The 23163-nt window shown below is 51.0% G+C and overlaps 2 protein-coding genes across 2 annotated transcripts in view; both read left to right on the top strand.

The window, feature by feature from the left end:
• The window catches only part of CDC25B (cell division cycle 25B), a 31807-nt gene extending 18285 nt beyond the window's left edge, over positions 1-13522 (top strand). The window contains exons 7-15 of the mRNA XM_039333904.1: positions 2544-2675; positions 3175-3252; positions 4260-4436; positions 5877-5972; positions 6109-6171; positions 6919-7017; positions 7861-7994; positions 9079-9190; positions 13369-13522. Of these exons, the coding sequence (XP_039189838.1) occupies positions 2544-2675; positions 3175-3252; positions 4260-4436; positions 5877-5972; positions 6109-6171; positions 6919-7017; positions 7861-7994; positions 9079-9190; positions 13369-13509 (1032 nt within the window). The 3' untranslated portion in view covers positions 13510-13522. The remainder of the gene's footprint in view (positions 1-2543; positions 2676-3174; positions 3253-4259; positions 4437-5876; positions 5973-6108; positions 6172-6918; positions 7018-7860; positions 7995-9078; positions 9191-13368) is intronic.
• A 5040-nt stretch (positions 13523-18562) lies between these two features.
• Positions 18563-20854, top strand: AP5S1 (adaptor related protein complex 5 subunit sigma 1). Its single transcript, XM_039333925.1, has 2 exons — positions 18563-18938; positions 20316-20854. Exons 1-2 carry the CDS (start codon positions 18796-18798, stop codon positions 20746-20748), a joined length of 576 nt encoding a protein of 191 aa, XP_039189859.1. The 5' UTR covers positions 18563-18795; the 3' UTR covers positions 20749-20854.
• Positions 20855-23163: the final 2309 nt, after the last annotated feature.

Raw genomic sequence — 23163 nt, 5'->3', positions numbered from 1 at the left:
CTGATGGCGGCCCTGGCACTTTGCGATAGATAAGTGGGTCTGGGGTTGTGGTTTGGGCACTCGGTCTCTAAAAGGTTCGCCATCAATGCCCTATACCAGGGCTTTTCAACCAGTGGGACGGGTACCACCTGTGGTCCATTGGCACCTGGCAGGGGGTACGTGACCATCCTAGAAAAGGGGTAGTGGGGGAGGGGAATGAGCTGAACCGGTGGCAGCACCGCACAAGCCTGAGCGAGAGACGGCTGGAGCTGCAGGGCTGTCAGGGCTCAGCGGAAGCCCCAGGATCAGTGCCGCATTCCAGCTGATTGGTGCTTCTTCAGGGCTGTCAGGGCTAGTGGAAGTGCCAGGATCAGCGCCAGGCTGCAGCTGGACCTCAGCACTGATCCTGGGGCTTCTGCTGAGCCCAGAAGAAGCACTGATCAGCTGGAATGTTGCAGCCTCTCCAGGGTCTCGTGATTTACATTCAGATGCTTGGCCACTGATTCATATTTATGACGGTCACAGTGTCCCAGGGTCATGTGAAGGGACCAAAACCTGCTGCAACCACCCAGCAGACGGGGGGAATAAAAACCAAACACCCCCCACCCCCGCTGCCAATCCTCAACAGAAATGCTCACAACCATGGAAACCTCGGACAGGAGGCAGAGCGCCGCCGGGCGGGCAGGCAGGTGTCTTGCTCGGCTGTGGCTTGGGGGGCCCTTTTTTCAGTGCCATTGTAACTTTAAACAGTCACTAAGCGAACTGTTGTAAGTCGAGGACTACCTGTACTTTATCACTTTTTCCCTTTGGGGGGGGGTCATCATGTTTTTGACACCTTGATAGGCGACTGGTGGTCCTCGGATGTTGCCCTATCCTAGAAGTGGCACAATGGGCGAAAAGGTTGAAAAGCCCTGCCCTGTACCGTTTCTGACAAACGCTTGTCCAGTCTCTTCTTAAAAGCTTGCAGTGATGGAGCACCCACAACTTCTGGAGGCAGGTCATTCAAAGCCTCACATGTTGTGGAAGGCAGGCAGGCAAGCAGGCAGAGTCGGGTGGGTGGGGGGTTTCCAGATTTCACAGGGGGTGCTGTTCGAAAGGGTGGGGACAGCCTCAGAGAACACAACCCTTCCTGGGTCATCTCCCAGGATATATTTATTGCAGGGGTGACAGGGTCCCCAAACACGCCAATCCTTCTAGATCAGCGGTTCTCAACCTTTTTAATGCCGCGACCCCCAACCGGTCGTAAGTCGAGGACTACTCAACGGGTGCAGCACCGTTTGCAGAAGGGGACTTTTGGCGGGCTCAGCGGGGCAGAGACAGCCTGGACAATTCCTATTGGCTTTTGAAAGCCAATAGAATGAGACTCTATTCAAGAGAGTCTATTCTATTGGCCCCCAAAAGCCAATAGAAGAAAAGGGAGGAGCACAGCTAAGAAAAAGGGGGGGGGAAAATGGCGGACTGCGTTGTTTGGCGACCCCCGTGAAATGGTCGTTCGACCCCAAATGGGGTCCCAACCCCACAGGTTGAGAACCGCTGTTCTAGATCTACCATAAAGGAAACAGACTGGCTGGAGGGGGTGGTGGTCAGGAGGGGGCTATTCCCAAGGGAACGTGGCCCAACCCTCCTTAAACCTCTCTACGGAGGTTCTCGGTCATCCAGGTCACGGCGATCCCAAAGGTCATTTTTCCGAAGGCGACTGACTTCCTTCGTTTTTCTTGAAGAGCTTTCGCTTCTCATCCCAGAAGCTTCCTCAGTTCTGACTGAAGAAGCTTCTGGGAGGAGAGGCGAAAGGTCTTCCGAGCAAAAAACCAAGGAAGTCCCGTTGCCTTTGGTGGAAAAAGCAACCTTTGAGACTCCCTCAAACATGGTTTGGCTGCAGCTCCTACCTCAGACATGTCAAACACAAGGCCTGGGGCCGGATGCGGCCCGCAAAGTGGTTTCATGCGGCCCACGAAGCCATCCTGGAAACAGTGAGGGAACGGCCCCCACTGCCTTGGCCCTGGCCCAGGCCGGCCGGGAGCCAATGTACAATTTTGTGGTGGCCATCTATGCTGAAACGCATTCAGTCTTAGCTCACAAGGCCGTCTGGAAACAGCGAGGAACCAGCCCCTGCCGTGTCGCCTCCACCCCCTGGGTGCATGCTGGGGAGGTGTCACCCTTTGTGAGGAATGAAGAAATGCACCATGCCCTGGCGCTTGCCCCGGTCCCACCCTCTTCTGCCAGAGACCCTCAGATCTGTCCCACTCCTGCCCAGGCTCCCACAGGCACTCTTGATGCCAATGATGTAGAGCTGGCCACGTCCACTCAGTAGGCCACGCCCATTCCACCCACGCCCACCCAGTAGGCCGTACTCACCCGGCCCCCCGAGGGCAACCACAATGCTGATGCGGCCCTCAATGAAATTGAGTTTGACACCCCTGTCCTAGCTGAATCGCTTGGCCAACGGGAGAGGGTGGGCCCCCGGTTGGGAAACGCCAGCCGAGTCACTCTTGGGACGACGTGACTGCCTGGGAAACTGCCAGCAGAAGCTCAGGCTGCCGTGCTTACGGCTCCTTGCTCTTCAGTTCTGCAGCCCCCAGAAGGAGAACGTCAATCCAGAGAGCCCAGTCTACCTGCGCCGCTCGTCCTTGACGTCCTTCATGAATGACGACGACGACGATGGCTTTCTGGAAGTCCTCGACGAAGAGGAGCTGAAGGTAAAGTTTCTGCTCGGACGGCCGAAGAGGTGGCGGACCGCAGGTGGGGTGGCCTGGAGTGGACCTCGGCCGGCTCTTGAAAATATACCAGGAAGTCCTGGCCTTGCAACCACAGTTTGGGACTGGAACTTCCGTCGCTAAGTGAGCGAACCTGCCCCCCCCCACTGACATGGCTTGTCAGAAGGTAGATCGCACGACGCTGCAACCGTCGTTAAGTCGGCTGCCAAGCGTTCGAATCCTGATCACACGACCGTGGGGATGCCGCAACGGTTCTCGGTGCGGGAAAAAAGAGCCGTATAGCCCCCCTTTTTTTTCCAGTGCCGTTGTAACTTGGAACGGTCACTAAGCAAACGGTCGTAAGCCGAGGACTACCTGTATTTTGAATGTGCTGGTAAACCTCTGGGAAAGGATGGGCCCTCTTTGCCTGTGGCAGCCCTCGGTGGCCAGGCCTGTCCCGGCGTCCTCCGCCTGCTGGCCTGACCGCTCCGCCCTCTTCCAGGCTGACGGCGACATTCCTTCCGGCATGGAGAACCTGCTGACGGCACCGCTGGTGAAGGCGAACGTCGAACCCGCCCCGGTACGTAAAGCCCTTTGCCCTCGTGGAAGGAGGGCGTGGGGGGGGGCGATAGTTTTCCGATGCCAAATTGAGCAGGTGGGTCCTGCGATGTGGGGATGAGGGTGGGAGGGTGTCGGCATTCCTCGATGCCCTGCTGGCCTACGGGGAGAAGGGAGGGTGGAAACCGAATGTCAGCGGTTCTGCTTTGGGTGGCTGAGGCTGGTGTCACGTCAGCCTCCTGAACCTGAGCAGAGGAGAGGGTTGGACTAGAAGACCTCCAAGGTCCCTTCCAACTCTGTTTATTCTATTCTATTCTGTTCTATTCTATTCTATTCTATTCTATTCTATTCTATTCTATTCTATTCTATTCTATTCTATTCTACTCTACTATTCCTATTCCTTATTCTATTTTATTCTACTCTATATTCTATTCTACTCTTCTCTTCTCTTTTCTTCTCTTCTCTTCTCTTCCACTCCTATTTCCTGTTCTGTTCTGTTCTATTCTTCCATTCCTATTCCTTATTCTATTCCATTCCATTCTATTCTATTCTATTCTATATTCTATTCTATTCTATTCTATTCTATTCTATTCTATTCTATTCTATTCTATTCTATTCTATTCTTTTCTATATTCTATTCTGTATTCTATTCTGTATTCTATTCTATTCTATTCTATTCTACTCTACTATTCCTATTCTATTTTATTCTATTCTATATTCTATATTCTATTCTACTCTTCTCTTCTCTTTTCTTCTCTTCTCTTCCATTCCTATTTCCTGTTCTGTTCTATTCTATTCTTCCATTCCTATTCCTTATTCTATTCTATTCTACTCTACTCTACTCTACTCTATTCTATTCCAAATTCTATTCCATTCCTCAACTTTCTGTTCCTCTTGCTTCTCCTCCTCTTCCTTCTCCTCCTCCTCCTTCTCCTCTTCCTCCCCCCCTTCCCCTCCTCTTCTTCCTTCTCTATCACCTGCTGGAGCACTCCCACCTCATCTCTCCTCCCTCCCCCCAACTCTGTGCAGGTGATGTCCAGGAGCTCCCGGTGCCAGCGCCTCTTCCGCTCCCCCTCCATGCCCAGTACCGTCATCCGGCCCATCCTGAAGCGGCTGGACCGGGCCCAGGAGAAAGACACCCCCGTGAAGATCAAGCGGCGGAAGAGCCTCACCGGCAGCGCCATTGTGGAGAAGCCGGAGGAACCGGTGAGGCTGGGGTGGGGGGGTGGGGGCTCCTTTGTACCTGGACCTGAACCCCACAATAGCAGCAGCTGCTGCCTCCTTGAGATTCCCTGCAGGGGTGCTAAGACCCTCGCCCTCCTTTCCCAGATGGTTTTTTGGGGGGAGGGAGCAAATTGGCCTCTTTGCAGCTGTGTGTTTGGAAGACCCCCAATTCTGTCTCCGGGAGGGTCTTGGTCAAGCTCTGCAAATCTTTTGCATCTGGGTTTAGTTGATTGGTTGAATGATGTTAGGAGAATCCCCTTTTTCCGGTCGTCTCCAGCATGTGGGTGGGCCACCCGTAATAGATCAGGGAAGAGGATGCTTGAGGGTGTCCAGGGAGAGCTGTACAACAGGGGTCCCTCCAGCCTGGGAGTCAGGCTACTTCCTGGCAGGCAAGGTCCCAAGAACCAGTTTTGGTCACCACGATATAAAAAAGATGTTGAGACTCTGGAAAGAATGCAGAAAAGAGCAACAAAGATGATCAGGGGACTGGAGGCTAAAACATACGAGGAACGGTTGCTTGAATTGGGTATGTCTAGTTTAGCAAAGAGAAGGACAAGGGGGGACATGATAGCAGTCTTCCAGTATCTCAGGGGCTGCCCCAAAGAAGAGGGAGTCAAGCTCTTCTCCAAAGCGCCTGAAGGCAGGACAAGAAGCAACGGATGGAAACTCATCCAGGAGAGAAGCAATCTAGAACTAAGGAGAAACTTCCTGACAGTCAGAACAATTAACCAGTGAAACAACCTGCCTCCAGAAGCTGTGAATGCTCCAACACTGGAAGTTTTTAAGAAGAGACTGGACAGCCATTTGTCTGAAATGGGATAGGGTTACCTTCCTTAGCAGGGGGTTGGACTTGATGACCTCCAAGGTCCCTTCCAACTTTATTATTATTATATTATTATAACCCTTTTGGTCTCCCAACGTGTGGTGGTAGGTGAGAAGCAATGTGTCATGGGGAATCCAGTTTTGGGCTTAATGTCATGGCTCCGACAGGTGAAACTCTGAGGCATTGTTTACCTTAAAGATTCTTTATTTGTGAAGCATAGCATCGCCCAGTCGAAGCCAAAATCTGAGTTCCCCTCCCCTGAGCACCTAGTATCAAAGCACAATGCCCTCCTCCAATTGACAGTCCTAAATCACATTATTCCCCAATTAGCTTGAAATGTAGGCTTTCCCTCCAGTTCTCCAGCCCGCCAATTCTTATCATCTCTTATTTCATTAACCTTGGTTCTCACACCAAGTCCAATATTATTAGGTCTATCACCAAACTCTCATGCACATTCCTCCACCCCCAGCATCATCTAACTCTAAGAGTAAAACTTAAGAAGAAAATGGTTGCATTTCTACTGTTGCCAAAGCAAAAACATCCAACATTAGCAGCGTTGACATCTTGTTCTCCTCTCCCCCAATGTCCCGTTCTTCTAGGTGCCTCGGCTGTTCCGCTCCCGTTCCTGCTGTCCCTTGGAGATTGGCAACATCTTGGACCAGGACCAGCGTGAGCTGATTGGCGACTTCTCCAAGGTATTGGCTGAGAAGATGAGAAGGAGGTCCCTCTTGACGACTTCTCCCTGGGGCAAGCGAGGAATCGGGTGGGAGGTCTCTGTGAGCTCACGGTAGGCGTAGCCGCTGATGGCCTCCTCCCTTCTCCTCTCTTTAGGCTTTCGTCCTCCAGACCGTGGAAGGGAAGCACCAAGATCTCAAGTACATTTCTCCAGAAATGGTAAGGAAGGACCATTAAAATCTGTTCTTCTCGAGAACATCCATCTTAAAGCATGCCAGCTGGGGAATTCGGGGAGGTGAAGGTCAGTTCACAAAATCCCTCAGCCAGCGTGCTTCAAGATGGTGGACTTCAACTCCCAGAATCCCCCATCAGCATGCTTTAAGAAGGGTGAACTCCCAGAATCCCCAGTGTGCTTTAAGACGGGTGGACTTCAACTCCCAGAATCCCCCAGCCAGCATGATTTAAGAAGGGTGAACTCCCAGAATCCCCAGACAGCATGCTTTAAGACGGGTGGACTTCAACTCCCAGAATCCCCTAACCAGCATGATTTAAGAAGGGTGAACTCCCAGAATCCCCCAGCCAGCATGCTTTAAGATGGGTGGACTTCAGCTCCCAGAATCCTCCAGCCAGCATGATTTAAGAAGGGTGAACTCCCAGAATCCCCAGACAGCATGCTTTAAGATGGGTGGACTTCAGCTCCCAGAATCTCCAGCCAGCATGCTTTAAACCAGATGGATTTCAGCTCCCAGAATCGCCCAGCCAGCATGCTTTAAGATGGGTGGACTTCAACTCCCAGAATCCCTCACCCAGCATGCTTTAAGATGGGTGGACTTCAATTCCCAGAATCCCCAGCCAGCATCCTTTAAGATGGGTGGATTTCAGCTCCCAGAATCCCCTAGCCAGCATGCTTTGCCAAACACATTTGTGGAGTTGTGGGCTTCTTTTTAACCCTGTTTTTGCCCGCAGATGGTGGCGGTCCTAAACGGCCAGTTCAACAACCTCATTGAAAACTGTGTGATCGTGGACTGTCGATACCCCTATGAATACGAAGGCGGCCACATCAAGGTTAGTTCTTCAGCTGCGGCTTCAACCTGCGAATCAGCAGGTTGGCCTGCTGGATGAGGTGGATGGGAAGATGGTAACCCGGATGGATGGGCACCTGGTTCACATGTCATAACTGCATGACTGACTCAAAGAATTCTGGGGGTTGAAGTCCACGAATCATAACTGCATGGCTGGCTCAAAAGAATTCTGGGAGTTGAAGTCCACGAGTCGTAACTGCATGGCTGGCTCCAAGGATTCTGGGAGTTGAAGTCCAGAGTTGTAACTGCATGACTGGCTCCAAGGATTCTGGGAGTTGAAGTCCACAAGTCGTAACTGCATGGCTGGCTCAAAAGAATTCTGGGAGTTGAAGTCCACGAGTCGTAACTGCATGGCTGGCTCAAAGAATTCTGGGAGTTGAAGTCCACGAGTCATAACTGCATGACTGGCTCAAAGAATTCTGGGAGTTGAAGTCCACGAGTCATAACTGCATGACTGGCTCAAAGAATTCTGGGAGTTGAAGTCCACGAGTCATAACTGCATGACTGGCTCCAAGAATTCTGGGAGTTGAAGTCCACGAGTCGTAACTGCATGGCTGGCTCCAAGGATTCTGGGAATTGAAGTCCACAACTGCATGACTGGCTCCAAGAATTCTGGGAGTTGAAGTCCACGAGTCATAACTGCATGACTGGCTCAAAGAATTCTGGGAGTTGAAGTCCACGAGTCGTAACTGCATGGCTGGCTCCAAGAATTCTGGGAGTTGAAGTCCCCGAGTCATAAAAATCCCCATCGTTCCCCCACCCCTGGTCTAAACGTTTGGGGAGCAGCTTTGAAACGATGAACCCCTTTTTCTGCTTGGTTTTCCAGGGGGCTGTGAACCTCCCCCTGGAGAAGGACGTGGAAGACTTCCTTCTCCGGAAGCCCATCGTTCCCTCGGATGATGCCAAACGGGTCATCGTGGTTTTCCACTGCGAGTTCTCGTCGGAAAGAGGACCCCGGATGTAAGTCTCCCCTCCTGCCCACCCTTTTTTGGGGGACTCGGCTGTCTCCCCCTTGCACCTCAATGCTCAAAGGCCCACAAGCTCTGTCGCCACCCATTAAAATTTAGCTGAGCTTGCATTGCACTATCCTGGCCGCCATCTTGACTCTTTTGACTCTACAGGCGTTCTCCTCGACTTACAACCATTGCTCTCCTCGACTTACGACCACCGTCGAGTCCCAAATTTCCATTGCTTGTTGTTGTTGAGCAAGTTTGGGCCCCGTTTTACATCCTTATATGCCCATGTTGTTAAGTGAGTCCCTGCAGTTGTTAAGTTAGAAACACGGCCGTTAAGCGGATCGGGCTTCCCCCGTCGACTTTGCTTGTCGGAAGGTCGCAAAAGGGGACGACGTGATCCCCCCGGGGGACGCTGCGACCGTCGTAAATATTAAACCAGTTGCCAAGCGGCTGGATTTTGATCACGTGGCCACAGTGGGGCGCTGCAACGGTCGTTAAGTGTGAAAAATGGTCCTCAGTCCCCTTTTCCACTTTTGAAGGGTCACTAAACAAACCGTCGTAAGTTGGGGACTACCTGTACAGCGTACGACCACAACTGAGCTATGCGGGCTGGGGGGTCATTGGTCAAGTGAATTTTGCCCCATTTTACGACTTTGCTTGCTACTGTCGTTAAGAGAATCACTGCAGTTTTTAAGTTAGCGACACAGTGGTTAAGCGAATCCGGCTTTCCCCCCCCATTGTCCTCGCTTGTCAGAAGGTCGCAAAAGGGGATCGCGTGACCCCCCGGGGGACGCTGCGACCGTCGTAAATGTGAGTCGGTTGCCAAGCGCCTGAATGTAAGTCACGTGACCCCGGGGAGGCTGCGAGGGACTTGCAAGTGGGAAAAAATGGGGACAAGTCCCATTTTCCAGCCCTATCGCAACTTCGAACTGTTGCTAAACGAACTGTCGTAAGTCGAGGACCGCCTTTATCCTGCCAACTTTCCCCGGCTCCTGCTGGGAAATAAAAGGCAAGGTTGATTGGGGGGGGGCTGGTGTGACGTTGTGCTTTGTGGCGGCCGTTCATCCTTGCCTCTCTCGTTCCCAAAGGTGCCGTTTCGTTCGTGAGAAAGACCGCGCTTGCAATACGTATCCGTCTCTCCACTATCCGGAGCTTTACGTCTTGAAAGGAGGTTACAAAGAATTTTTCCCCCAATATCAGGTGAGCTTTTATTGATTTATTTTTATTTTAAAAAATTACATTGAGATGATCACAACTTAAGTAAGATTACCGCAACATTGGTATAAGGCCACGCTTGGAATCCGGCATCCAGTTTTGGTCACCATGATGTAAAAAAGAGGTTGAGACTCTAAAACAGTGGTTCTCAACCTTTCTAATGCCGCGACCCCATAATACAGTTCCCCATGTTGTGGTGACCCCCAACCACTTACACATCACTGGGTGCCAGGGGCGTGGCCAAAGAAAAGGGGGAAAAAATGGCGGACAGCCTTGTTTGGCGACCCCCGTGAAATGGTCGTTCGACTCCAAATGGGATCCTGACCCACAGGTTGAGAACCACTGCTCTAGAAAGAGTACAGAGAAGAGCCACAAAGAGGATCAGGGGACTGGAGGCTAAAGCATATAAGGAAAGGCTGCTGGAATTGGGGATGTCTAGTTTAATGAAAAGAAGGATGAGGGGGGACAGGATAGCAGTCTTCCAGTATCTCAGGAGTTGCCCCAAAGAAGAGGGAGTCAAGCTATTCTCCAAGGCGCCTGAAGGCAGGACAAGAAGCAACGGATGGAAACGAACCAAGGAGAGAAGCAACCTGGAACTAAGGAGAAACTTCCTGACAGTGAGAACAATTAACCAGTGGAACAACCTGCCTCCAGAAGCGGTGAATGCTCCAACACTGGAAGTTTTTAAGAAGAGACTGGACAGCCATTTGTCCAAAATGGGACTATTCCTCCAATGGGATTTTCCCATGTATTTTACCAGGATAGATAGATAGGGCAGCCTAGAAAAGTCAGTGCCCTCCTAACCATACCCAAGCACTCCGAATTTGTTGGTGGGCACAGTGGTGAGAATGCAGCATTGCAGACTGACTTTGCCCACTGCCGGGAGTTCGATCCTGACCGGCTCAAGGTCGACTCAGCCTTCCGTCCTTCCAAGATCAGTAAAATGAGGACCCAGATTGTTGGGGGCAAATATTTATTTATTTATTTATTTATGAGACTTATATACCGCTTTAAGTGCAAGCACTCTCTAAGCGGTGTACACCAGTAAGCAATGTGTGTATGTATATATATATATATATATATATATATATATATATATATATATATATATATATATATATATATATATATATAATAAAATATAAAAATGAACACTAGGGTAATAAAAACTAAGGAAGTTTTTAATAGGTTAAAACTATAAAAGTTTTAAAAAGCGCCAAGCTTTCGCCGTCACCTGCCGGCCTCCTCAGGGCTGGCGTGCCAGAGAATGAGAAGGTCTTTTTATAGGCGTGCCGAGGTTTGCGCTCGGCTCCTTGATCTTGTTATGGGGCCTGATTGGTTCAGCCGTGTGTAGTTGGCCTGCGCTTTTTTTCTCTTCTTAGTTGTATTTTTATCCTCGTCCGTCTCCAGTTCTCCCAACCTCAGATTAGCTGAATGGCAATTCCAGTTATTTCGGTTGCTTTCATGTTCCGATCTCCCCTCAGGCTTGGGTGGTGGTGGACGTTCCAAATTCCTTTCTCCGCCCCGTTCTGTCCGGTTGCTACTTTTAGAGTCCCATATATTTCCGGTCTCAATGCTTTCGGTTTTAATATGTTTATCATCCTGGTAATCCCGTAAATTGTTACGAGTCTGGTATAGCGTGGGGGGGTATTCCGCATGGTGGAGGGGTCGTCTCTTGTTCGTTGTCATGCCCAGCTGTTTCGCACGTGTCTTACTCCGAGTGCTCAATCCTGGGGGTGTGTGCATAGTCATCGGGGCGCGTCCCTCCTGGTTACCGTGTTCTTCCTTAGTTCTCCCCTTTTTTACCTTGTTGGAAGCGCTCGCGTATGTTCTATGGGAGTCCTCAGGATCGTCCGGTAGGGGGTATGACAGCTCGATCTCTCGCCCCCTGCCGCTCTCCGACTTTCCTTCCTCCTCTCCAACGGTATGTAGGGGTTCATCATCAACCACCTCCCATGGTTTGTCCTCATAGGAGCTGATCGTTCCAGCTACATGGGGAGGTTTTCTCCTCCTTTCCCGACCAGCTGCGATGTGTCTTTTGGTGTGTGGGCAGGCCATTGCGTTTGGTGATTCCTCCGCATTTCCACCTGCCGTATCTTCCCTCATCTCCTCTTTGTAGCCGGGGGTCCGGACCTGGGTTCTTGTCCCTCCCCTGATCTTCTGGGATTGCGGCAGTCCCGCGGGGATGGTCAAGGTGCCTCGCGTTTGCTTCCTTTCTTTCGAATTGCACCTGGTTCGGTGGGCGGTGCGGGTGCTACCCAGATTGTTATCAAGCCGTCGGGGGTGTTGCCGCCGATTATTGGCACTCCATGATCTTAAGGCTAAATAGGATGGGCATAGGTCAATGTGCCTATTAATAGACTTACTGTCTGAGAGCCATGCTTCCCTAAGAAGGCGGCCCCCTTTGGTGTTATCATTTGCCAATACACTGACGTCACTAAAGTTAAACTTATGGCCTAGATCCACCATATGGGCCCATATTTGGGAGTGACAGTCTCTCCTTCTCACTGCTAATTCGTGCTCATGGACCCTGGTCTTAATGCGTTTAGCAGTCTCCCCCGTATAATTACATTGGCAGTCCGTACAGTCAATCCTATAGACGGCTGCTGATCTTTCGGTACTGGGGAGCGGGTCCTTAGGGCGCATTATGGCCGCTCGCAGTGTTTGGTTGGGTCTATGGGCCACCTGTATTTTGTGTGGTGCCAGGATCCTAGCTGTGGCTTCCGATACGTTATGGATATAGGGGAGGGCAATACGTGTGGTGGCTTGAGGCACGGATTCTTGAGATGCAGGGTTACTCCGGAGTCCAGGTGGTCTCCTGAACTGATTAATGATTTTAACCGGGTAGCCGTTGCCTCTACGTGTTCGGAAGAGGTGGTTTCTCTCTTCTTTTTTGGCTTTGACAGTGCTGCAGTGTGTCTCCACTCGTTTGAATAGCGTCCTGACACAACTGGCTTTATGGGCCATCGGGTGATTACTCCTAAAGTGGAGAATCCTCTCTGTACACGTTGGTTTTCGGTATACCCTGGTAGCTAGACATCCATCCACCTGGCGCTGCACTAGTACATCCAAAAATGCTAGACTGCCCTGATCTTCTTCCTCCATGGTGAGGAAGCGCTTCCAACAAGGTAAAAAAGGGGAGAACTAAGGAAGAACACGGTAACCAGGAGGGACGCGCCCCGATGACTATGCACACACCCCCAGGATTGAGCACTCGGAGTAAGACACGTGCGAGACAGCTGGGCATGACAACGAACAAGAGACGACCCCTCCACCATGCGGAAGACCCCCCCACGCTATACCAGACTCGTAACAATTTACGGGATTACCAGGATGATAAACATATTAAAACCGAAAGCATTGAGACCGGAAATATATGGGACTCTAACAGTAGCAACCGGACAGAACGGGGCGGAGAAAGGAACTTGGAACGTCCACCACCACCCAAGCCTGAGGGGAGATCGGAACATGAAAGCAACCGAAATAACTGGAATTGCCATTCAGCTAATCTGAGGTTGGGAGAACTGGAGACGGACGAGGATAAAAATACAACTAAGAAGAGAAAAAAAGCGCAGGCCAACTACACACGGCTGAACCAATCAGGCCCCATAACGCCTATAAAAAGACCTTCTCATTCTCTGGCACGCCAGCCCTGAGGATGCCGGCAGGTGACGGCGAAAGCTTGGCGCTTTTTAAAACTTTTATAGTTTTAACCCATTAAAAACTTCTTTAGTTTTTATTACCCTAGTGTTCATTTTTATATTTTATTATATATATATATATATATATATATGTAGGTCTTTGGTGTGTGTGTGTGTGTGTATATATATATATATATATATATATATATATATATATATATATATATATATATATATATATATATTTACATTGCCCCCAACAATCTGGGTCCTCATTTTTCCTACCCCGGAAGGATGGAAGGCTGAGTCAACCTTGAGCTGATGAGATTTGAACCGCTGACCTGCTGAACACAGTCAGCTAAAGTGGCCTGCAGTACTGCACTCCAACTGCTGCGCCACCTCGGCTCAAATATGCTGACTCTGCTTTAGAGAGGGTTTTAAAAGCACGGTGAAGCAGTATATAAGTCGAAGCGCTATTGCTATGTTGGGGCGGGGCTGATCTTTTGCTCTCCTCCTCCCCAGAGTCACTGCGACCCGCAGAACTACCGTCCGATGCACCACAAGGATTTCAAGGAGGACCTGCGCACTTTTCGTCTGAAAAGCCGCACCTGGGCCGGAGAGAAGAGCAAGCGAGAACTCTACAATCGTTTGCAGAACTGCTGAGGGGGGCGGAAGAAGCACCGGGGGTGGGGTGGGGGGGTTGTTTGCATTCGGTAGGGGGGGCAGGAAGGCTGGATGGGGCATCTTCGGCGTGTATCCCGGGCAGAGCGTCTCCCGCCCTGCACCCATCCAGGACAGACGTCTGCAAGGCGAAAGAAATACGGATTCTCCTTCCAAAACTGCCCTGTTCTATTCCGGCACGGTCCGGTTTTTGCGACGAGCAGGATACAAACTCCTTGCAACCGCGTCACTCTGCTCCGTCGGGCACGCCAGAAGCCAACAAAGGCGTGTGAACAATGCTCTGCAGTTTTTGGGGACAGCAAAGCCGAGCAGAACCTTTTCTTGAATCCAATAAGCTTGCTTCGGGGTGCCTTTTAGGAAGAACAAAGGACACAGCCGCGGGGAGCGTCTTTCCTGGCGACACAAACGTGCGTGTTGCGGGTGGAGTGTGGTTGCTCAGGCGCCACGTGGTGAGCGTGCCTCGTTGGTTTCCCGCCCGTCTTCCTGGAGAGGACAATTGAGGCAAGACGAAGGTGGGAACGCGTTTGCAGTGTTCCCCACGTGTCTCTGGAGTGGTGTGTGGTGTGTAACCTCTGTGCCCGTACAGATTGCTTGAAACGGGAGGAGATTCCACAATATCTCACGAAGTACTTACTTAGAATGGCAGCAAAACTCTTTTCATTGGGGTTCACCCATGGGGAGAAGCTGTTTTAGCTTGCATGCAGAAAGGGGATGTCCTGGGATTATTGCAGGCACGGGGGGGGGGGGAGAGAAAAACTGGGAGACCCTCCACCTAACCACAGCAAAACAATAGAGCAGAGCAGTTTTAAAAAATGAACAGGAATTCTTGGAGGGAGCCAAGCCTTCCCACAATTGCTGTTGCTGAGCCAGGCTGGAAATCACTCTCTTTGAGGACTCATTTTTATTATTCGTATTTTTATTTTGGCCTCCGTGGCGGGCCTGGGAGGACAAACCTTGATGCTGGAGACTGTCCACCGTTTTAAAGTTGTCCGTTTTAAGTTGAAAGCAAGCTTTCCTCCAGTCCAAAGCAAGAACCAGCCTTGACTTTGCCTTTGCCTCCGTCCGTCCAACTCCACATGCTCAAAATAGGCCGGGGGGGGGAAGGGGGGAAAGCTGCCTTCTCTTGCTCCCATCTCCCCTCCCATCCGCGCAGTTTTACCCCTCGGAGGAGAGGTCTGTGGAGACCCTACCCCGGATTGTTCAGGCTTTACTCCAGATTGAGGAGACCGAGGAGTGCGTTTGCTTAAAAACAGATCCCAGATTCTCTTGACCTCCTTTGCGTTGTGTTATGCCAGAGCGGCTTTTTCAAAGGAGCGGGAACAGTTTGGTGTAAAAGTTGGTTTCAGAAAGAAAAATCTTTTTTGGGGGGGGGATATTTTTTTTTAATACCTCCTTTTGACCTTTGTAAAACGCTTGCGTGACTTTTCCCCGGTTGCGAACAACTCTTCCGTTGCACGGCCAAACACTGGTTTCCCCTGGGAAAATTGTGCGGGGGGAACAAACCCACGCCCGCTGGAGAGGAGTCGGAAGAAGCAGGAATCTGCTTCGTGGCCAGGCCAGGTGAGAACCGATTCAAGCCGGGCAGTTAATTTTTCTTTACATCTTGTTCCGCAGTTCCACGTCGACTCCAGCTGGCTTTAAGGAATCGAGCAAGAGCAACTAGCCAAGTTGTTAAAAGTTTGCCACCCTGGGCGTCAAAGCAAGCTCCGTTGGGCCCGTTCTTTGCTGTTGCAGAGCTAGAACAAACAAGAAATCAAAACTTCTACAAAGAAATAAACGCGATTCGGATAGGGTCCCTCACGGGCACAAATCTAGCTTCCTTTCTCCCCCCCCCCCCCCGACGGGAGCCGCTGCACTTAAAAAAACAGCAACAAAAAAAGGAATTGGCACAGGAAGGACTCAGTTCTTTGCCAGTGATTTAACTCTTTAAAGTTTTGGGGATCTTGTCTTCCGGTTTAATGAAGCCGCGTGGTTGTTGGTTTCTTTTAAGCTGTGATCTGCAGGTGTGTGGAAGGGGGGGGGTGTCAGTTTGATGGAGATTTGAGGTAGAATGGGGAGGGTGAGAGAGAGAAACTGGGCAGTTTATTTTGGATGGGATTTTGATGTATCCATCCCCACCTTGGAGGCTTTAGATTGGTAATTTCTCAAGCTGGGCTATTTTAAGATGGGGGAGGACGACTTCAACTCCCAGAATCCCCCAGCCAGCACAGCTGGCTGGGGGATTCTGGGAGTTGAAGTCCCCCCCCCCTCCGTCTTAAAGTGGCCCAGCTTGAGAAACGGAGGTGAAATTTCTGTCAAGTTAAATCCTCAAGGCCTTTTTCAGTGGCAACGATTTGTGTGTTTGTGTGTGTTTTATTTTAAAAAAGAAATCTCTCTTGAGGCAAATTTGAACTTGGCTCTACCGTTAACCTATAATGAAGAATATAAAGGTTTTTTGTTGTTGTTTTTTAAGGAAAACTCCCTCTTAAGGTTGACCGACAAAAAAAGAAAACCACTATTTAATAACCTGGCTGATAGCTCTCGTTTCTTGTTTTGCTTTGTTTTTTTTCTTCCCCACCCCCCCCAATCCAGGTTGTAGTATGCCTGTGCCAAGTTTCAGCAGCGCCTTTTAAGTATTGAGTTTAATTTATGGTAAGCCTGGAATCATGGCAGCAATGTTGAAGGGAAGGGAGAGAAGGAGGGGAAAAAAATTTTTTGTCTCTGAGGCATCAAACTCATTTGCAATGAGGGAAGGTGAAGAATTCTAGATGGGGGGAGGAGGAACGAGGCAGAGAAAATGGCGGGAAACCTTCGCCTTTTGGAATGGGAAGTGGGGTTGTCCCGTGAAGAGTAGGCGAGGAATTTGGGATAGGGGGATAATTCTGGAGAGGATGGGCCCAAATTCCTAAATATTTGCCTTGCACTGTGACAAATGCTCCCGTGGTATCTGCAGTTGAGTTATAAATCTGCCTTTAGCAAGTCAGACCTACCAGATGTGCTGCCAAGAGCCCCTGGGCCCTGCCTTGCACATCTGGAAAGCATCAGCTGGGCCCAGATGCATCTAATCTCCCCCCCCCCCATTCTTTTGCACACTCCAAATTCTTCACAGGACGGTTGCCCTTCGCAGTTTGATGCATCGCAATGTGGGAAGCTGTTCCTGGTCTTCCTTTTGGAGGTGATGGCAAGGAGGCCTGCCCCGCTGGCTGTGGGGTCCCCTGGCATATGCGCCCGTGCCATGTTCCAAGGGTCTTGCACTGGAGAGTTGCCACGGTTGCGTGTTGGGAGAAAGTGTTTTGGCATGAGGGAGAAAGCCAGCAATCTTATATGCCTGAAGTGGGAAAAGTTTTTTCCAGACTCTCAAAGTAGCACTGTCCACATGTCCTGGATTTGACACACATGTCCACATGTCCTGAATTTGACACAGACATAGACACACACACACACAATACCACTCCAGGGACATGGTGGCAATTCCCTCCTCCCCACATTTGACTGGTGCTTTATTGGTTTCAGCACACAAGTGTCCAAGATCGGATCAGGTTTGTAGAAAAGAGGCCAGATATTTAACCCAACGAGGCTTGAAGTCATCGCTTAAGGGGGGGGGGGGCGTTGGAGAGATTGTACTGCCTGTTCTTGCTGGGGCTAATTGTTCCAACCCTTGTTAAATTGTTCTCTTCCCCCCCTGCCCCCCCAGCAAATTTCCTTGTAAAAGTGTCTCCTCGCCCGACGCGTTGAGATGTAATCGGAGAGTTGAATAAATTGCTAGGTTACGGATCGGATTGGGGGTTGTGGCCTGGCTTTCTTCACAAAGGGGAGTGAAAAAGATTGGGGGGTAGCTGCGTTCCACCGTCACTGACACCCCCCCACCCCAGCTCAGTGGCAGGATTGGATTCGGTGAAGGGCCGGCAATTCTGGGAGAAGAATCTGAATGACTCCGTCATAGTTATCCCAAAGGTGCTTTTCCAGGAGGCAGGTGGACTGTCTTGTTTTCCTTTGAAGATGTCTCGCTTCTTATCCCAGAAGCTTCTTCAGTTCTCACTGGATGGTGGGGAATGGAAGGATTTACACTCCTTGCAGACAGCTGGTCCTTTGCCTTCTTTTAGAGCAGCTGTTCTCAACCTATGGGTCGCGACCCCATTTGGGGTCGATCGCCCATTTTTGGGGGGTCGCCAAAGGCGGCAACCTGCCATTTTTCGCGGCGCTGTGCACGCGTGCCGCACATGGCGCTGCCGCGTGCGCGCCGCGCATGGGGCACCGCCGCACACGCGCGCTGCGCATGGGGGCACCGTCGCGCACACGCGCTGGGCATGGGGTGCCAATGCGCACGTGCGCCACGCATGGGGGCGCCGCGCATGCGCGCTGTGCATGGGGCTGCGCCGGCGCATGAGCAGAACGTTTGTGTGACGGGGGTCGCCGTCACACAAACGTTGAGAAGCACTGTTTTAGAGAGTCGTTGAGGCCACCTGGAGGTTGACCTGTGTCCTCGGGGTCACCTGTGTGGGGCAAATGGGAAGCTTTCAGCCTTCCACGAAGGCATATTTGCACCACTCAGGTGACCCTGAGGTCACAGAGAAACCTCCCAGTGGCCTCAATGACTCTCTCAAACGGGGGTCTTCAAACTCGGCCGCTTTAAGACTTGTGGACTTCAACTCCCAGAATTCCTCAGCCAGCTTTGCTGGCTGAGGAATTCTGGGGGTTGAAGTCCACAAGTCTTAAAGCGGCCAAGTTTGCAGAGCTGCTCTAAAAGACGGCAAATGACCAGCTGTCCACAGGGCTCCGCGCCACGCCCCCTTTTCCGAGGCGGGCCAATCCGCTCCGCCCGGCCTTTGGAACGCCCAGCCATTCCCCTGCCTTCGCTTGTGGGCGCCGCCCACTCTGCTGATTGGAGATTTCCCCGCGCCCGCTCGAAAGGGGACCCGCCTCCCTCGCCCGGCCGCCTCCCCTTCCCGGAGAGGCCGGAGGCATTTCACGCATGCGCGAACACAGCCTTGGTTCGGCGGCTTTCCAAAGCCGGTCTAGCCCCGCTTCCGGTTTGGCGCGGGGCCCGTCGGGAAATGTAGTCTCTCTGCTTCCGGGTTCCCGGGTAGAGCCGGCGAGAGGGTCGTTCCCGCAGCTGGGCGGCTCCGGAGCCTGCTGGGTGCCCCCCCCTCCAATACCCGCCCTGCATCGGGAGGGGGCGTCCTCTGCAGCCCCCCCTGCTGCTTTTGCGGGGGGGGGCAGCCTCTCTCTTCCTCCCCCCACAGCTGGGCACCCCCGAGGGTCGCCCCCCCCTCCCAGCCTGCTCCCACCATGGTCCGCGCCTTCTTGATCCACCCGCTGCGCGCCCGTCCCGGGGAAGCGCCCGATCCCTGCCGGCCCCTCTTCTGCAGGGTCTTCGCGGGGGCGGCGGAGGAGCCCCCGGCCCAGAAGGAGCGGCTGCGGGCGGTGGCCAGGTGAGGGGGGGGGGCGCAGCGAGGCCTCCTCGGGGTCCCCCGTCTCACTGGGGGGGCTCATGGGCGGGGGGGTCTCCCTCCTCTTTCCTTTATTTTTTCCTCCCTCCCTTTCTCCCCCTTCTTTCCTTCTCTGTTTTTTTCCCTTTCTCCCTCCCCTGCTTCTTCCTTGCTTCATGTTTTCCTTCCTGCCACTCTTCTTCCTTCCTTTATTTTCCTCCCGCCCTCATCCTTCCTTCTCCATGTTTTCTCTTCTTTTCTCTTCTTTATTCCTCCCTCTCCCTTATTTTTTCCTTCCTTCCTTCCTCTCTTCCTCCTTCCCTTATTTTTCCTCCCTCCCTCTTCCTTCCTTCCTTATTTCTCCCCCTCCCTTCTCTACTCCTCCCTGCTTTATTTTTTTGCTTCCTTCCTTTATCCTTCCTTCCTTCTCTGTTTTTTCCTCCCTCCCATCTCTTCCTTCTCCTGCCCTTTCCCTGCCTGCTTGCCTTCCTTTCTCCTTTATTTTTTCCTTGCTTCCACTCTCCCTCCCTCATTTTTCCTCCCTCCCTCCCCTCCCTCAGCCTTCGTGCTCTTTTTTCCTCCCTCCCTCTCTCCCTTCTTTCCTTCTGTTTTTTTCCCTTTCTCCCTCCCCTGCTTCTTCCTTGCTTCATTTTTTCCTTCCTGCCACTCTTCTTCCTGCCTTTATTTTCCTCCCGCCCTCATCCTTCCTTGTTTTCTCTTCTCCCTCTTTTCTCTTCCCTCCCTTCTCTATTCCTCCCTCTATTTTTTCCTTCCTTCCTCTCTTCCTCCTTTATTTTTCCTACCTTCCTCTTCCTCTATTTCTCCTCCCTCATCTTCCCTCCCTTCTCTACTCCTCCCTCCTTTATTTTTTGCTTCCTTCCTTTATCCTTCCTTCTGTTTTTTCCTCCCTCCCATCTCTTCCTTCTCCTGCCCTTTCCCTGCCTGCCTTCCTTCTCCCTTTATCCTTCATTTTTTCCTTGCTTCCACTCTCCCTCCCTCATCCTTCCTTCTCTATTTTTTCCTCCTTCATCTTTCCTTCTCTATTCCTCCCTCCCTCCTTCATCTTTCTTTCCTTCTCTATTTTTATCCTTACCCTTCCGTCTTTCCTCCCCTTTTTTTCCCCTTTTCTCCTCTCCCTTTCTCTCCCCCCAACTGCTTGAAACAGAACCGCTTGTAAGATTTTAATCCACATTTTGACAGACCTGGGAGGGCACATCTCTCCAAAGTGTGTGTGGGGGGGAAGCTGTCTCCCGTAAGAGATTCATCTCCTTGCCTCCAAACCTTTCTCTCCCCCCCCCACTTTTTGAAGTAGCAGCTGTAAGAGAGAACCCCACCCCTCTCCCAACGAAGCGTCAACCCTGGTTTCCTCTGTGTCCTCAGGCGGGTGGAAACGGCGTTCCGGCTGCAGCAGACCCTCTCCGGGAAGCGTCTCTCTCAGCACCTTCACCAGCCGCTGCTGTCCGACGAAGCTGTTTCTCTCCCGGAGACCCCCCCTGGGGTCTTCCGCCTCCCCGCAGGGGACCCCTTCCCCGAGGACGTTACGGTGCTCTGGCTGGGGGTCCAGGCCTTGGCTTTTGTTCTGGTTTGTGACCCCGAGGAAAACCTGATGCTGGCGGAGGGCACGCTGAAACTCCTGGCCAACGCTCTGCTGGAGCACCTGAAGCTTTTGACCCCGGGGAGCGAGGCGCTCTTGAAGGCCGACCGGACGGAGGCCGTCCTGGAGAAGTTCCTGCCCCACGGACAGCTTCTCTTCCTGAACGACCAGGTTGTGGTGGGGCTGGAGAGGGAGCTGAGCCTCCATTTTGGCAAATGAATGGCTTCCGGGGCCCTCTGTTGCTGCCTCTTCTTATTGTGGCCGATGCATTAAATTGTGGCCGATGCATTAAATTGTGGCCAATGCATTACAAAAAAAAAAAAAAGGGGGGGGGGAAGGCCTTGCCTGCTTGTAAAATGTTAGGAAGCTTTTCAATCCGGCTGCTTGAACAAGATCGGCCTCTATGTCAGCTATTTTGCGTCAGTTTTTTTTTCCCTAAGTTTTTTTTATTAATTTTCCAATGTTACATTTTACATATTTGAAACGTAGCGTGGCGGCTGAGCACAGTAGTGCCATTACATTTGAATAGCATCAGTACAAATCTCAAAGTATGAACAACAACTAATTCCCTCTCTTTCCCCCATAATATCTGCTGTCTCATGTTCGGACCAACACAGTTCTTATTCTATCAATCAAACGGAAAATACCTTTCTGGATTGATCAATAATCTTCTAGTATTCACCAATAATCTTCTAGTATTCATCAATAATCTTTCTAGTATTCATCAATAATCTTCAGTCTATACATATCTGAATTGATTTGACACTCCATCTTTTAGACCAGGGGTAGTCAACCTTGGCTCTTTTATGACTCGTGGACTTCAACTCCCAGAATTCCTGAGCCAGCACAGCTGGCTCAGGAATTCTGGGAGTTGAAGTCCACGAGTCATAAAAGAGCCAAGGTTGACTACCTCTGTTTTAGATGATAACCTGGTAAGTTTTTCTTAATTTTAATTTCCCGTTGGTATTTAAATTTAACGTTTAATCTTTATCATTTCCAGGCCCTCCGTTGCTTCCTCTTCTTTTGCGGAATTGTGGCCAATGCATTAAAAAGAAAAAAAAGGGGGGGCCTTGCCTGCTTGTAAAACATTAGGAAGCTTTTCAATTCGGCTGTTTGAACAAGATTGGCATCTTTGTCAGCTATTTTGCGTGAGGTTTTTTTTCCCCCCAAGAACTTCGTACCAAGGTCGTCCTCAACTTAACCACAGTTCATTTATTGACCCTTCAACGTTGCAACACCTGGGAAAAAAAGTGCCTTGCGATCATTTTTCACACTTAAAACGGCCACTGCAGCCTCCCCGTGGTCACGGGATCAAAGCTTATGACGGTTGCAGTCTGCTGGGGTCACGTGTTCCTCTTCTGCGACCAGCTGATGAGTAAAGGCCACGGGGAAGCCCAGATTCGCTTAAGAACCGTGTGGCTAACTTAAAACAACTGCAGCGATCCCCTTAACAACGATTGCAAGGAAGGTCGTAAAATAGAGCAGGAGCCGCTTAACAAATAGATCGCTTAGCAACATAAATGGTGGGTAACATAAAGTTGTGGCCGTAAGCCAAGGATTGCCTCCCCACTGTTCCTTTTGGGGAGGAGTGGCCTGGTGTCCGAATTCCAGGAGGTGGTTCTTTGGGGGAGCGAAAATGGGGTTGGTCAAAGCTACATCATCCTCATAACCCGATCTGTCCCAGCTTAGTTTTTGGAGATCAGCTGAGGTCAGCTTAAAGGTGCTCTTGGTATGTGACGTGAGACAAGTTCTAGCTATCAGCCTAGCGCCCATAATGTCAGTAGCAATAGCCCTTGGAGTTATATACCGCTTTGTTGTGCTTTGAAAACCCTCTCTAAGCAGTTTACAGAGTCCGCATATTTGCCCCCAACAATCTGGGTCCTCATTTTACCGACCTCGGGAGGATGGAAGGCTGAGTCGACCTTGAGCCGATCAGGATCGAACTGCCGGCAGTCGGCAGAGTCAGCCTGCAATGCTGTATTCTCACCACTGTGCTGCCACATCTATCATCTATGACAGTGGTTCTCAACCTTTTTAATGCCGCGACCCCCAACCAGTTGTAAATCGAGGACTACTCAACCGGTCGTAAGTCGAGGACTACTCAACTGGTGCAGCACCGTTTGCAGAATGGGACTTTTGGCGGGCTCAGCAGGGCAGAGACAGCCTGGACAATTCCTATTGGCTTTTGAAAGCCAATAGGATTAGACTCTATTCAAGAGAGTCTATTCTATTGGCTTTCAAAAGCCAATAGAATAAAAGGGAGTAGCACAGCTAAGGAAAAGGGGGAAAAAATGGCGGACTGTGTTGTTTGGCGACCCCTGTGAAATGGTCGTTCGACCCCAAATGGGGTCCTGACCCACAGGTTGAGAACCACTGATCTATGATAACTATAGATGATAGATTAATGGATTGATTGGTTGATAGTTGATAGATGATAGCAATAGCACTTAGACTTATATACCGCTTCACAGTGCATTTAGTCCTCTCTAAGGGGTTTACGGAGTCAGCCTCTGGCCCCCAACAATCGGGGTCCTCATTTTACCAACCTCGGAAGGATGGAAGGCTGAGTCAACTTTGAGCCGGTCAGGCTTCTGGCAGTGGGCAGAATCAGCCTGCAATACTGCATTCTCACCA

This window comes from Crotalus tigris, unplaced genomic scaffold (assembly GCF_016545835.1).
Source record: "Crotalus tigris isolate CLP2741 ecotype Arizona unplaced genomic scaffold, ASM1654583v1 scf7180000024513.1755786, whole genome shotgun sequence".
Taxonomy (NCBI): domain Eukaryota; kingdom Metazoa; phylum Chordata; class Lepidosauria; order Squamata; family Viperidae; genus Crotalus; species Crotalus tigris.
Note: the sequence above shows the minus strand (reverse complement) of the source record. Positions and strands in the feature narration are given on the sequence as shown.